The 16,453-nt window shown below is 44.4% G+C and overlaps 1 protein-coding gene across 7 annotated transcripts in view; it reads right to left on the reverse strand.

The window, feature by feature from the left end:
- Positions 1 to 16,453, reverse strand: part of TMEM132B (transmembrane protein 132B) — a 398,454-nt gene that overhangs the window by 12,754 nt on the left and 369,247 nt on the right. For all 7 annotated transcript variants that reach the window (XM_037816674.1, XM_037816673.1, XM_037816672.1 and 4 more), the window contains one exon: positions 4,935 to 5,140. In XM_037816674.1, the coding sequence (XP_037672602.1) occupies positions 4,935 to 5,140 (206 nt within the window). The remainder of the gene's footprint in view (positions 1 to 4,934; positions 5,141 to 16,453) is intronic.

Here is a 16,453-nt window from a genome sequence, read left to right on the forward strand (position 1 = left end):
TATATTTTAATTCAGTTCTACATAATTTTAATTTCATTAGATATTTCATCTTAGACCCATGGATTATTTATAAATGTGTTGTTCAACTTCTAGTGTTTGGAGATTTACCTATTATCCTTCTGTTACTGAATTCCAGTTTGATTTCATTATGGTCAGAAAACATACTCTTTATGACTTCAACTCTTTGAATTTTGTCTGAAGAGTTTGCATGATATATCTGCTTCCATTCTTTTACTTTCAACCTACCCAAGTTATTAGGCTGGAAGGTAGTTTCCTGTTCACGGAATAAGTATTTGGATCCTATTTTTACCCATTTTACCAATCTCTGTCTTTTAATTGGTTCATTTAGACCATTCACGTTTAAAGTAGAATATAATATTTTAGGGTCTAAGTCTGGTGTTTCATTGTTTTCTGTTTGCTGCTCCTTTGTTTTGTTCCTGTTTGTCTTTTGTTGCCTTCCTGTGGGTTACTTGAACAATTTTTTAAAATTCTTCACAGCCTACTGATATCAATGTCTTAGCACTTTGAGTAAAGTGCAGATAAGCTTACTTCCATTTAGGTCCCTTTACCTTCCCCACTTTTAAGACATAATGGTTTCAAGTATTTTTCTGTATATTTTAAGTGCCACATCAGATGGTGCTATAATTTTTTTTTGCTTCAAATACCAAATGCTATTTAAGAAATCTATGAGGACAACTTGTCATATTTACCACTACTTTTACCCAGCTTGTATTCTTCTTTCCTTTCTGAATGTCCAAACCTTCTTCTGTTATCATTTTCTCTTTGTTCAGAGAATTGAATTTCCATTAGACATTTGTTAAGAGTGGCTTTGCCAGAAACAAATTCTCTTAGATTTTCTTCATCTGAGAATGCCTTTATTTAATTCCCCTTTCATTCCCAAAGGATATTTTTGCAGATCAATCTGCAGTTGATAGTTATTTTCTTTCAGCACCTGGAAAATGCTGTGTGACTTCCACTGGCCTCCATGGTTTCTGGTGAGAAATCCGCTATCATTTAAATTCCCTATATGTAATGTGCCATTTCTCTGGATGCCTTTAAGATTTTCTTCTTCATTTTAATTTTCAGAAGTTTAATTATGATGTGTGTTAACATGGACTTCTTTGGGTTTATTCTTTTGGGGTTTCCTCAGCTTCCTGAATCTGTACCTTTATGCCTTTTTCCATACTTGGGGAGTTTCAGCCATTATTGCTTCAAATACATTTTCAGCCCTACATTCTTTCTCCTTCCTTCTGGGATTCTAATGATAGGAATTTATATGTTATGTTATTGTCTCACATCCCTGATGATCCATTTATTTTCTTTCCTGTCTGTTTTCTCTCTGTTGTTCACACTGAGTAAATTCCAGTGAACTGTTCTCAAATTCACTGATTTTATCCTCTGTCATCTTCCTTTTACTATTGAGCTCATCCAGCGAGTTTTTTTTCTAATTTCAGTTATTTTTCAGTTCTATAATTTACATATGGTGCTTTTTATAAATTCTATTTCCTTGCTGAGATTTTCTATTTTTTCATTTGTTTGAGATTAGTTTATGCTTATGGAAGCAGGTTTGTCATGGTTGCCTTAAAATCCTTTTAGATCATTCCAACATCTGATTCATCCAGAACTGGCATCAGTTGACTGTCTTTTCTCAGATAATACAGTTTCTGCTTTAACAAATGATTTTAGATTGTCTTCTGGGTATTTTTGATATTATAACAGGAGACACTGGATCCCACTGAAATTCATTATATCGGAGAGTCATCCTGTTTAGGTTTAGCAGGTAGGTGCTGGCCTCCTTTTGTTGGTTTCTAGAATCCTTGCAGTGCTGTTCTGGGCTGTTTCACTCCCTGGCACCACGGAGGCTCCCACTCACCTGCTGCTGGCTTCACCCACAGGGACGGAGTGTGCTTTCCTCGCTTAGGTGGAGGGGGGTACCAGGCACCCAGGGAAGTGTCGTGGTCCCGGGCCTGCCTGAGGCTCCAACGATGGGAATTTAGACCTTGTGTCTGATCATGTGCAAGTTAGAAACCTTCAGGTGTCAGCAAAGGATATGAGAGTCACACCACTGACTTTTCTTCGGTACATGCTTTCCTGACAGCAAATGTCCTAATTTTTGCATCTTTTGCCATGTGGAGAGGCTGAGAATTTCCAACATCATTGGGTCCTTGTTCCTTTTTATTTAACAGCCCTTACCCTCAATTTATCTCTCTTCTCTTGCATTTTACTATAAGCAGCAATAAGAAAATGAGAAGCACTTTCAAAACCTTGCTTGGAAATCTCTTCATCCAACTATATTTTCTTTCCCCATAACCACAGGACACAGTTTTGCTGAGCATCCTGTCACTGTGTAACACGGGCCAGCCTTCCTCCAGTTTCCAATAACATGCTCCTCTCTTCTTTCTGTCCCCTCTTGGCAGCATTTAGCTTTGTTTTTGCTTTTAGAGAAGTTGTAGGTTTACAGAAAGAGCATGCAGAAAATACAGAGTTCCCTTAGACCCACCCCATTTGTAACATTTTGCATTAGTGTACTTCCTGTGTTACAGTTGATGAGAGAATATCATTACAATTGTACTATTAACTATAGTCCGTCATCTACATCAGGGTTCACTGTGTTTTACAGTCCTATGGTTGTTTTTGTTTTTAAATTTTTGTCCTAGCAACATACACACCACCTGAAATTTATCATTTTAACCACATTCAGTCATGTAATTCAGCGGTTAATTACATTCACAATGTGTTACCATCACCACTCTGTTACCATCACACTCTACCAAAACTCTTCCTTCACCCCAAATAGAAACTCTGTACCAATGAAGCAGTAAGTCCCTTTCCCCACCCCCACCCTGGCCCCTGGTAACCTGTAATCTAGTTTCTGACTCCAGTGTTTTTAAAGTCTGAGTTTCTACTAACAGTTCACAATGATTTAGGCTTTCTCTAGGGTGATTTAGGATTTCTCTGTAAGGTTGCTCAGTTCCTTCTGGGACTTCACCAAAAGCATCTTTAACATCCAGATTTCTGCTCACAGTCTCGTCGAGGCAAGGCTGTTCAAGACTTTTACACCACTCGCACAGCCTCCACCCACCACCTGATTCCAAAGGCTCTCTCACATTTTAGTATTTGCTACAGCAGCACCCCACCTCTAGGAAAAATCTGGATGAGATTTCTAGTGCCACATTAAAAAATCACCCTAAACCTAGTGGCTTAAAACAAAGCCCATTTATTAGTTGAGAGTTCTACAGGTCCAAGGTCCCGGCAGAATGGATGCGATGATGGTGGTACAAGATTTGAATGTAATTAATACCACTGAATTGTACACTTACATGTGGTTAAAATGGGAAAATGTGAGTCATACATATGTTACTATGATAAAAAGTCTGAAAAAAAAACAAGTCCGGGCAGGCTCAACCAAGTTCTCTGCCTAGGGTATCCCAGCCGGGCAGGGCTGCACCTGGAGGGCCCATGGAGGAATCGGCTTCCGGGCTTGTTCACGCTGTGGACAGAATTCAGCTCCTTATGGTTGTGGGACCAAGGTCCCTGTTTCTGGCTGGGTGTCAGGCAGGGCCTGCTCTCAGCTCCTCGAGACTGGCACGTGACCTCCTCCACATCTTCAGTGTCAAGTCAAGCTCTTCTCTAACCTTAAATCTCTTGGACTTCCTCTTCTGCTGCCAGCTGGAGAGAATTTTCTGATTCTAAAGGGGTTATGTGTTGGGTCTGGCCCACCTGGACAATATTCATGTCTTGAGGTCCCCCAAGTTGGAATTTTAATGACATCTGTAAAATCCTTTCACGCAGTACCAGATTAGAGTTGACTGAATAACCAGGGCATGGGGACCCTGGGGGAGCCTTAGAATTCTGCCTGGTACAATATGTGTCATTTCCTGAAATTCTTAGGACAACGCTATTCAGTAATATTATCACCCCCAATTTGTAAATAAGGAAACTGAGGAATAGAGAGAGAAGTAATTTGTCCAAGATCCCACACTGTAAGTGGAAAAGGCAGGGTTAAAATCCAGGCAGCCTTATTGCAAAGCCAACCCTCTTAACCATTACCCTGCACTGCATGGTGACATATACAAGCAGGGACCTGAGAATGAATAATATAGGCAGGAAAAATAGGGAGACGATGAGGAATGAAGACTAACGCCATCCTAAATGCCAGGTCTGGTTGGAAGGGATTCTTATGCATTATTTTATTTAATCCTAACTACCACACCATGGGGTAGAAGCTATTATCATTCCCACTATAACTTTTTCATGTCACAGTGCTGGTGAGTAGCCAAGACAGACATACCTAAACCCCAAGCCAGCCCATCGCTGCCCACTGTGGATATTGCTTCCCCAAGGGTCAGTTCACCTCCTCCCTCCCATAAAGACCCACAATCCCCTCGAGAGTCCTTCCTCTCTTGGTCTCTCACTGTGCCGGTTTGAATGTATTGTGTCCCCCAAATGCCATTATCTTTGTGATCTTGTGGGGCAGACGTTTTGATGCTGGTTAGATTTGCTTGGACTGTGCCCCACCCAGCTGTGGGTGATGATTTTGATGAGATGTTCCCATGGAGGCGTGGTCCCGCCCATTCGGGGTGGGCCTTGATCAGTGGAGCTATATAAATGAGCTGACTCAGAGAGAGGGAACGGAGTGCAGCTGTGAGTGATGTTTTGAAGAGGAGCAAGCTTGCTGGAGAGGAACGTCCTGGGAGAAAGTCATTTTGAGGCCAGAGCTTTGGAGCGGATGCCGGCTGCCTTCCTAGCTAGCAGAGGTTTTCCGGACGCCATTGGCCATCCTCTGGTGAAGGTACCTGATTGCTGATGTGTTACCTTGGACGCTTTGTGGCCTTAAGACTGTAACTGTGTAGCGAAATAAACCCCCGTTTTATAAAAGCCTATCTATCTCTGGTGTTTTGCATTCTGCAGCATTAGCAAACTAGAACACTCACCTTCTGCTGGAGGCGACTGGGATCCTCCAGCCCTTGATCTGGCTCAGCTCCGTGTCCGAGATCTCAATCTGCAGAGGGAGTCGGGGTGCCCAGACAGTGACCTCTAACTGGGAGGTGAAGTGCTGGTGGGTGAAGTTCACAATCGTGTCCACTTTGCTCTTCATTTCCTTCCCATTCACGAAAATGGACTCGCAGTTGTTGGCAACCTTTGGGGAAGGGGTAAAATCTTGAGAATCATCAGCAGGAAAAAACAAGCAAAATATCCAACAACGAAAGTTCATGAACTTCCACAGCCCTGATTTATTAGACACAAGACAACCAGAAGAGCACAACTCAGAGAGAAGGCAATTTGTGGGTGCTAATTAGTGACAGATACTGATAAATGGACTCCAGGAAAGCCATTTTGTATTACTCACTGCTGACAAGCAGAACCATAAACATAATTTAATGGAGTTACATAACCTCTGTCTCCTCTTTTGTGTGTTTTTTTCTCCTTTGCTTACCTTTTTTGTGTATTCAACCCTCCCGTAATCAAATCCCAGGTGCATCATATTTTATTCTTGCACCATATTTGAGGATGCATAAAAGGTGGCCATATGTTACTGAAATACTTCAAGTCATAAAGAGGATCCTTTCTGAAAAAACAAGACAGCTTTGCAAAAGATTAAAATCCTGGTAGGCAAAGTGCTCTTGGGATGCACTGGAAACATGGATGTCATTATTTTTGCCCCATTAAACTAATTTCGTAGCACAGAAGAAAAGATGTAGCATTTAATTATGGCCGCCTGACTCAGCGCTTGGGGGCCCCTCTCTAATGGGCAGGCATTCACAGGTTAAGAATTAGACGATTTAAGCCCCCATTTCACTGCGTATCTTTTCCTAATAAGCAAATAAAACGTTGACGACTCTCTCTCCTGGACCATGAGGAAATGTCCCCTGCGTGTCCAGGCTGGGAGGGAAGGAGGGACCCAGAATTGCTTCATGAGCAGCTGACACAAAACCAACAGTCACTTCACACAGAGTCACACAACAGCCGGGGGCCACTGGCTCCTTCTACAGAGGAGCTGACATGACTGGCTCAAGGCCGCACTACGTTTTTAGGGGTGCAGTGACAGGCTCGGGCTCCTGGCAGGGCTCCCCACTTCAGCAACTGGTGCCACCACAAAGCCCATATTGCGAGCCACAAACTTGGGGTTTTTCTAGATGCTTCTCTTCCTCACCTGAATTTCTATCTGCAGCTCAGGTTCGCTTCTGAGCCCCAGAAGCACATGTCGAAACGCCTCCTGAACAGCTCAAGAGAAATGTCTGAGTATCAAGATAATCCTGCCAACTCCAAACTCAAAGAGCAAACTGCCAAACTGTTTGATACAAATTATTACCACCTCCCCCAAAAATGGCACTTAAATGAATGTACATCCATGAGGAAAAAGAAAAGATGAGCCACCCATCATCCAACAATTCTGTTTATAACTCAGTAGTTTACATGGAGTGAAATCAAAGACCAAGGAGAAAATAATTAACAGGACACTGAAAACTCCCCCTGCACCCCAGTCACGGAGAAGAATCCTTGTCATTTCCACTTTCAAGGTCACAAATGTCTTCAGTTAACCGATGCTGCTACTTGGAAGACTTAAACAGTGAGCTTATCCGCATCTGAAGGCCTTTCCACAATCCATGGCAGTGACCTTCTTGTCATTCATGTCTGAAGCAGACACATGCCAACTGCTCTGCTCCAACACACCACACCCACACTCCTTCCTCTTTTCTAACAGTATTAAGATTTTATTCTGATAATCCATTGCCCTCTAGGCAGCCATGTTCCTCACCAAGCCAGCCGTTATAACTCCATTCCCCCTGTCAGCGATTGGCTTAGGGACAGACATGTGACACAATTCTGGCCAATGAGGTTTGAGAAGTCTGCTGGGGATTCTGGGAAAGGATTCCTGGCTATAAAAAGCAATGCACAGCTTCAGCTAGATATGCCAAATGGCCACTGGAGGATAAGCCCAAATCAACAGTTGTCCCGAAAACCCTGAAGAATACCTGGCTCCCTGTCTGAGACTCTAACAGTTTCACTCACTAAGTTTATCCTTCAGAAACTTAAATCTTCCAGAGAGCTCTTATGCCTGCTAAGTCCCAAAACCCAGAGGAAACAGCCTCTTCCAGAACACCAATCAATGGTGTCCCCTTTCCCCATAACGTCGACACCCTTTTCAACATGAACAAGTTAGGGTGGTCACTGCCTAGACAGCCCTGAAGATTGGGAAAGTGATTACACTAGAGAAAGGGGGAGCAACAGACAAGAACGAATTTAACAAAGGATTTTGAATACTGAATCTCTATATGATTTTCTTTTTCTTAGTTGCTAGGGTATTAGTAACAGCTAAAAGGAAAGAAATGAAATGGTAGAACTGTAACCCACAGCATCTTTTGAAATTTGCTGTATAGCTACTTGTTGAATTGTAATTTGAAAGTTATCACTTTTTTGTATATATATTTCACAATAAGGAAATAACTGAAACTGTGGAACTGTATCCCATAACATTCTTTGAAACTTGCTCTCTAACTACTTGTTAAATTGCATTTGGAAAGTTATACTTCTATGTAAATATGTTATATTCCACAATAAAAAAAAGCAATGCACAGGAAGTGCTGCCCGCTTCTCCCAGGGGGTGTGGTCACTTCTGAAATGATGCCCAGAACTGCTGCAGTGAAGTAAGAGCTCCCGGAAGGAGGTGGCCAAGGACCAGGCTGACACAGCACAGCAGGACAGGGAGACAGAAGGACAGGGAGGCAGAAGGACAGGGAGGCAGAAGGACAGAGAAGCGGAAAGACAGGGAGACGGAAGGACAGGGAGACAGAAGGACAGGGAGGCAGAAGGAACTTGGGTCCTGGACAACCTGAACGAGCCACTGAGTTAGCCATCCTGGAACTGCCCGACTTTGAGACGCATTAGGTGATTTTTCTGTTGTTGTTGTTGTTAAAGCTATTTTGAGCCATCATTTCTGTTACTTGAATCCAAAGGGCATCATAAATGATATAAGACCTCGGCTTATACAGAGTCACACCTAACTGAAACCTGGCAGCCCCTCACCTGTATCACCCCATGGCACTCTAATGTACTGTATATGCTCCTCACATACATTCCATCCACAACATCACTACGGAACTTGCATTACATTTCCTTCATCTTCCTACTGCTTATGCCACATGACTTCCCTTACAGTAGTTACAACCAGGTTGCTCCGGCTCCATCCCACTACATAATTTACTCCACAGAAGGATCACTCTCTAGCTGGTCCTGCTGGCAAACTCGGTTCTTGCTCTCTTCCCCAGTCAACAGTAATCTGCCTGAGGATGCTCCTGGCCTCCTCTTAACTGTTGGGTCACCGGATCCTGGCTTAGCGTGTGACAGAAAGCATCCAAATCCAACACCTGGAGGCTGAAAATGCGAACACGTCCCAGTGGTTTCCTCTGGGCCCTGATCAACCCTGTGCACCACGAGCCACAAGCCACACGTGGGTGAGAAGGGGATTCAGACAGGGCTATGCAGTCATCGGCTTTGGGAAGAATGAATGTCATTTCCTGTATCGCCAGAGGAAACAGACTGGGAGAAGAAACAAAGAGCCTAATGCCAAGGAAGTTTAGGATCAAAAGCTGATATATTTGAGGCCTTGGATGCCCAGTAACGAATGTGACTTTTAGACTAGGAATTGAGATTCCTTGGTATTGTGCCACCCAGTAAGAGTGTGTGTGTGTTGGTGAGAAAGAAGGTATTGGGAGGGGACAAGAAGACAAAGGGGGTGAATATCAGTCAGACTCCCACCATTCACCTCAACAATGCCTTTTGCACTCTCTGGACCCCAAGAAGAACATCAAAAACCAAGAGCTGGGAATCCTCATAGAAGGAGAGCTGAGAACAGGGACATGGGACAGGAAACAGTTTCACAGTGCTAATCTGTGAACATGTGTGAGACGGCTCGCAAATGTCACCTCGGGACAGTTAGCTTTAGAGGTGAATATCTGCACCGTCAAACTGTCAAATCCCAGAATAACAGGGGCAAAGAGAGGCTCTCCAGATGCAAACACATTTCCTCTAGGGATCCTGTAAGATGCAGCATTTATTTCATTTTCTATGTAGAAAAGCAGCACATGTTTAACCTGTGCAGCAGTCACCCTCAGAGTATACCACACCACCGATCCATCTGTCTGCACTGACGGAAACCTGACCTGCCCTCTAGGTTTCCCTTGGGACTCCTCTCCCAATCTCAGAAATGCGTACCCCCAGCCCAAGGTAGAAGGAAGAAAAGCTACAGAACCAGATATTATGTTCCACAAATTCACACACACACGTGCACGCTGAAATTCCATGTTAAGACAGGAAAAAAGGAATCAAAACTATATAAAGAAAAAAAAACCTTTGATATTCAATGGTCATCAGAATCAAATATTTGCATGGTTTGAGACACAATAGGAAGGCAAAAAAAAAAAAGTTCTTTTACCTTGAGTTTTCCTACTACCCAGAAATACAAAAGGTACAGCAGTAGCTAGCATGCTAGTGCTTACTGTGCATTGTTTTAAAACTTAGTCTAGAACTACACCCATTAAAGCCTCCAAATCCCCCTGTACATTAGTGCTTTGCTCTTACATTACCGATGAGAAACAATGGCCCAGGAGCAGCTTCCTATCCGGGGGAACACAGTTGGTAAAGGCCAGGGCAGGGATTTGAACTGAGGCCCCTGAACCCAGAGTGTTCTTGACTGTGCCTTGCTAGGCAATGTGAGCAGATAGAAGAAGGCGTGGCCCTGCCCCCTAGAGGAGTTCAGGCTGCTCGGGAAGCACAAGCCCTCAACACACACACTGGTTTGTAGGTTTATCAGCCGTACTGGGGTCTAGTTTATGTTCCATAAACTGTATCCATTTAAAGTGCCCAGTGCAACTAAGTGTTGACAGTGTGCAACCCTCAAAACCACCTCCACAATCAAAATGGCACACTGCTATCGCCCCACAAGATCCCGTGCACCTCTTTTCAGTCCATCCTTCCCTCTGGCCCTGGCCAAGGCAACCCCTGATCTGCTTTCAGCTACCACAGATTAGTTTGCATTTCTAGGACTCCAGCTAAATGGAAGCGCAGTTTGTCTGGCTTCCTTCATCCAGCATGATGGCTTTAAGACTCACCCACACCTCCGTGGGGCTCAGCAGATACTCCGGCTCTTTCCTCCGACTCCTCCCACCCAGACCAACAACAGAGTTCCTACAGCAGTTTAACCTGCCCACTTCACTGCTGCAAATGCAGTTTTTTTCTCAGGGCACAGGCCCCCAGATCAGGAAAATAGCCCATGACGGTCACATCTTCCGAGTTTGAATTCCCTCTAAAATAGTCCTGCTTTTGTTCACCCTCCAGACTGTATTTTATCCTGAGTTCACAGCTGAAATTCGCAAAGTGATTTTTAAGGCATTACTCCTCCCTAATGGAAGCCATATTCTTTCAGGTAGAGCCCCAAGATCAGAAAGAGCGGCCAGGAATGGCAGCCTGGGGCCAAGCGATCTGGGCCTTGTATCCACTCTTCCCATACCCATGTCTGAGCCTCAGATCCCACATCTGGGAAGCTCAAGGGGCCCTAAACCATCCAGCTCTGACATGCAGCCATCTAACATTTGGAGGATTTAGAGACTGAGCCCCAAGTCCCAGTGTATTTGGCATAATGCAACCTTCCTCTGCCTCAGAGCTCTCAGCTGTAAAAGAAGAATAAGTCATTCTTTCATTTGCTCACAGCCCCCGCCCTTCTGGAATGGTCTAATGGGGGGACAGACATAAAAGACATATGAAGATGTGATGTCGGGCAGTGAGATGGGCTGGAAAGAAAACCAAGGCAAGGACAGGGAACAGACAGTGACGGGGTACTGTTCCAGTGAGGATGGGCAGGGGCCCGTGGAGAGGCTGCATGTGCGTGGACTTCAGTGAAGGGAGGGAGGGAGTCATGAAGACACACAGAGGACAGACATTCAAAGTAGAGGAAGCAGGAAGTGCAAACGTCCTGAGACAGCAGCGTCCTGAGCAAATTTAAGGACCAACACAGTGGGCAGACTGGCTGCAGGCAAGGCAGCAAAGAAGGTGGGCTTCAGATCAGAGAAGTAACCAAGAGTTTGGATTTTATTCCAATGAGAAAGTGTAATGAGAACTTTAAAAGGTTTGGAGCAAAGAAGTAACATTACAGAAAAATATTAATTTGATATCTCTGGCAAGACCAGAAGCAGGGAGTCCATTTAGAAGCCCACTGGAGCCATCCAACTGAGAAACAAAGGGGCTCAGACTAGGGCGGCAGTCAGGGAGCTGAGAAGTGGACGGATTCAGGCTGCATTCTGCAGGCAGTACTGGACCAGATTTGATGAGGAAATGGATGTTGGATGTGACAGGGAAAAATCAAGGTGACCTCTGGGTTTTTGGCCCAAGCAACCAGAATTCTGGGGCTGCCATTCCTGTGATAAGTAAAGGAATATCAGGTTTGGTGAAAAGAGAAATAATCAAGAGTTCGGTTTTGGAAACGTTAAATTTGAAATGTTTGTTAAATATCCAAATAAAGGTGTTAACTAAGAAGTGGAGTACACAAATAAAGAGTTCACAGAGAGAGATTCAAGCTAAAGAAGTAAGTTTGGAATACACCAGCACAGAGACTGTATTTAAAGCCAGGAAACTGCGTAAGAGACCAAGGAAAAGCTTGAACTTGGCCAACGCTTAGAAGTAGTGAATAAAAGGAACCAGAAAAGAACACTGAGAACATGAGACCAGTTTTTTAAAGGAAACCCGCAAGCCAGAAAACAAGTGATGAAGGTACTTCAAGGAGAAAGAATGGCTGACTATCAAATGCTGCTAAGAAGTCAGGTAAGGTGGGGACGAAGAGCAACTGTTGGAAGGGGCCACGTGGCAGAGCCTGGTGACCTGGGCCAAGGGGAATTCATGGCGTAGCGGTGGCAAATGTCTGACTGGAGTGGGTTCAAGAGAGAATGAGAGACGGGGGCAGACAGCTGAAACAGACAGCTTTTACAAGATTTATTGTAAGGGCGGGGGGACAGAGAAATGAGACAAGAGGAGATAATACCTGTTTCAAAAAGTTGTTGTATTAAATAAGAGGATCTACAAAAATCAGTTAGCATACTGCCTAGCACATGCTGAGTGCTCAAAAATAACACATCTTAACCAATATCACTCCCAATGATGATAAAAGTAAGTAAACACAGCTGCCACACGGGACGCCAGCGATCTGCTTCGCGTTGGCCGTATACTAGCATAGCAGTCAGACAGCAAGTGTTTTCCCAGTGCTGACCATATGTCCAGCTCTTCTGTGCTAAGCAAACATGAGTTTTCTCAGTTTTCAGCTTGTATGGTGTCTCAGTTGGCCAGGGCTTCTACAATAAAATACCACAAACGGGTTGGCTTAAACAGCAGGCATCTCTTGGGTCACAGCGTGGAGGCGACAAGTTGAAAATCGAGTCTCAGCAGGCCTTGCCTGCTCCTAAGTCCGCAGCGTTCTGACGGTGGCCTCCTGGCAGTGAGTCTCAGCCACTGCCCATGCAGCCATCTACCTCCCTCCATCTCCTCCTGTGGTTCTGCTTCCATGTCCAGACTCCCGCTGCCCATAAGGCCTCTGGTCATATGGGATGCAGGCCCTCCCTGGTTCAGTTTGGCCTCACCTTTATAAGATAGCCGCAGATCTTGTTTGTCAGTTCTACCCTCATAAAGCTGGCGTTACAGCTACAGATAACCTGCAACCATTTGTCCTCTAATTGTTTCTTGATTCCAAATGTTTCCTATTAGAGATTTTGGTGTTCTGAGGTTCAAAATATCATTAATTTCTTGGTTCTGAGATCCCTAAGGACTGCAAGAACAGACGGACCAAATGTGCAGAGAAAATTTTAAATTTGCAAGTAGGCTTTGTTCATTCAGCTAGGGCCAGTCACCAGGCCCTCGGTCTTGTGCAGCTCCCGCCTGCCCCGGTACAGGCTCTCGGTGCTGGCTTTCTTCCCGAGGAAAGAGAGAACAAGGCAAGACGGGGCGCCCCTCTGGCCATGGGACCCTTCCCTCCTAGGAGCTCTCAGCAGTGGACTCTTCTCATCAGGAAGGTCTCAGGTCAGATATCAGCTCCCTCCCAAGGCCTTCCTACCCAAAGCACCCCTCAGACATGCTCCGTCCTGACACCCTCTCTTATTTCCTTTACAGAATTACCAGCGTCTGAGGCTTTCCTATTGTTTCTATTGGCTTAACAGTTTACTGCCTGGCTCCCCACGTAAGAAAGGCAGCTCCCTGAGAGCACGGTGTCCTCCGTCTTGTTCTCTGTGGTATTCCTAGGGCTGGCACGTAGTGTCACTCAACAGCCATGTGTTACAGGTTTATTGGCCCAGTTCCCATACACCCCGTGTGCAGCCTGTCATAAGCATCAGAGTTTCCCTTCCTTTCCTAACGGTGTTCACTGGAGATGGAGAGATGGCCATTGCTTATCAGGACTGGGGAACCTCGTGTGTCCTTCCAGCCACCATTGCACAGGGTTTCCATGGTTGCCCTGTCACCGAGCAGCCCTGAGGATTCTGGAGGGTGGCTGCGAGATTCCCTCTTGCCTCTACTTCCAAGATGTTCCTGTGAAGAGGCCAGTGTGAGGGAGACAGAGCGAATCCATGACAGGTTCCCACTGACGCAGGGGACGTCTGTTGTTTGGGTCTGCCAGGATGCCTTCCCCACTTCTTCTGACAACAGCAGGCTGAGTTTCCTTTGGAGCAGAACCCTTCAACCACTTTCCCTTTGGAGCTGACCCCACCTCGGGAGCAGGCAACTGCGCTGGCCTGGCCAGTCAGTGAACTCCTTCCCAACAGGTACAGAGATCGGATGGGGATGGGTGGATGACTCAAGTGGAAAACATGATTCTCAGTCTCAGGATTTTGTTGGAAATGCTGGGGCAAAGATACTCTCCTTCTATTGACCTGCCAATCATAAGCCTGAACCATCGATGGCCATCTTGCCACCATGAGACAGAGCCTGAAGAGAATAAAGTAAAAGAAAGCAAATCCAAGAGGCATGGTGAGACATAATTCTGACAATGCTGTTTGAGCTCCTGAATCCAGCTGTACCTGAACTCGTTAACGTTTCATGTATATCAGACAATAATTTTTTATTAAGTCAATTTGAACTGAATGTATGCTACTACATTTTCAAAAAAACTGCTGCCTAACTTAGGCAGAACAGCCATGTACTGTAGTGACCAAATTTGTTCATATTAAAAATTAAATAGTAAGAATCTTGAAGACATAGCAGTGCTCCTGTCCCCAAGGGTTCCCAGGTGATAGTAAGCTTTCATTGGTCAGAGGCTATCGAGCTCTCCGAGACATAATTTTCTACCCCTTCCCACTGGAAAACAAGCATTAAAATACACTCTGATAACTTTTTTCTAGAACATTACTGAACTGTACTTAATAATACTGTTTGATTATGAGCAAGTAACGTACCCTGAGTTTTAGCTTCTTCATCTGTAATATCATCCGACCTTCATCTGGCAGAAATCCATCATCTACATATAAAATACGCATCTTTTCTTTTTCTTAAGGGTCCACACAAAATTCTCCCAGAGTTGAATCACACTTAAATGGCACTGGTGTTCTGAAGTTAACTAAGATAAAAATCATATCCAACCATCAGATACCCAGGGGAGTGAATCTCCCTGGCAACATGGAATATGACTCCCGGGGAGGAATGTAGACCTGGCATCGTGGGACGGAGAACATCTTCTTGACCAAAAGGGGGATGTGAAAGGAAATAAAATAAGCTTCAGTGGCAGAGAGATTCCAAAAGGAGCCGAGAGGTCACTCTGGTGGGCACTCTTACGCACAATTTAGACAACCCTTTTTAGGTACTAAAGAATTGGGGTAGCTGGTGGTGGATACCTGAAACTATCAAACTACAACCCAGAACCCATGAATCTCGAAGACAATTGTATTAAAATGTAGCTTATGAGGGGTGACAATGGGATTGGGAAAGCCATAAGGACCACACTCCACTTCGTCTAGTTTATGGATGGATGAGTAGAAAAATAGGGGAAGGAAACAAACAAACAAACAGACAAAGGTACCCAGTGTTCTTTTTTACTTCAATTGCTCTTTTTCACTTTAATTATTATTCTTGTTATTTTTGTGTGTGTGCTAATGAAGGTGTCAGGGATTGATTTAGGTGATGAATGTACAACTATGTAATGGTACTGTGAACAATCGAATGTACGATTTGTTTTGTATGACTGCGTGGTATGTGAATATATCTCAATAAAATGAAGATAAAAAAAAATCATATCCAACCAAAATTACACATTAAAATCTCTTAAATCATCCATAAGGCATGGTATTCGTGGCTTTGAATATAAAAATATTTACAATGATATGGATGTCTTATAAGTTATATATATAGTTGTATGTAGCATAATAGCATAGAGAGATAGTATTTAGAAATTATTCAATTCTTTCTTCCTGCTTGGAATGCTTGAGCAAATTTATAGGATTCCAGTTTGTTAGTTCCTCCTGATTTGTGTCATCATCTACCTCTTTGGTAATAATGTTTTCCAGTTCCTCTAATACTTCATTAGTGAGAAGTTTCTCCCTGGCCCTCAGTATATTCTGCAATGTCCCCCCAAAGGGAAGAGATCAGTGACGTCATCGCCGCGCACCTGCCAGGAGACCCGAATGATAAATCTCATTCCTGGGACAGTGGTTGGGAAACCCTTATGCCAACACAGTTTCCCCATGGGATACACCTGTACGTGCAAACTTTCACTGTGCAAGGCACGGTAACTGAGATAGCCAGAATGAAAGACATATCATTTCTACACGTGTTTATGTATGTATGCAAATGTGCATATATAAGTTTATGTGGACACATGTTGAATTCTCAAGCGCTAAGTTATCACATTATGCATACAAATGCAAATACTGGCAATGTTTGGATCTGTCAGTGACACAGGATGCTTTATGTTTGCAAAGGTTATTATAACATGAATATGTAAAATCAAATAGTTCCCACAGAAAGTTCCAGAATAAGCCCACAGACCATGGCTTGAGGAACCTTCTGTCTATTCTATCTCCACACCCTAAGACAAGCCATACTAACACTCGCTCCCCTATCCCTCCTAGTTGTAATGCAAATCCTTTAGGACAAGACTGTTGCCTTATTAGATTTTCTGTGGCCCGGTTGTTGTGCCCTGGGGCCTGGAACACGGTGGACACGTAAGAATCATGTAGAACAAATGAGAGTTTTGGTGGTCTGCCCAGGATCATCCATCCAATGACTGGCAGGTCCCGGAAGTCCCTCCCCACCCCGCACCAGCACTGAGTCACCCACAAAGGGCCCTCGCAGCCGCCTGCCCTGACGCTCCGCACTCAGATCCGCCTCCGCCACATCAGTTCTCCTTCGCGCGGTCACTCTGGCCTCCATCAGGACTGTGGCCGTCATGCGCCGTTTCTCCTTTATGGACCCAGCACTCGGCCCA

The sequence above is a fragment of the Choloepus didactylus genome, chromosome 23 (genome assembly GCF_015220235.1).
Source record: "Choloepus didactylus isolate mChoDid1 chromosome 23, mChoDid1.pri, whole genome shotgun sequence".
Classification (NCBI taxonomy): Eukaryota; Metazoa; Chordata; class Mammalia; order Pilosa; family Megalonychidae; genus Choloepus; species Choloepus didactylus.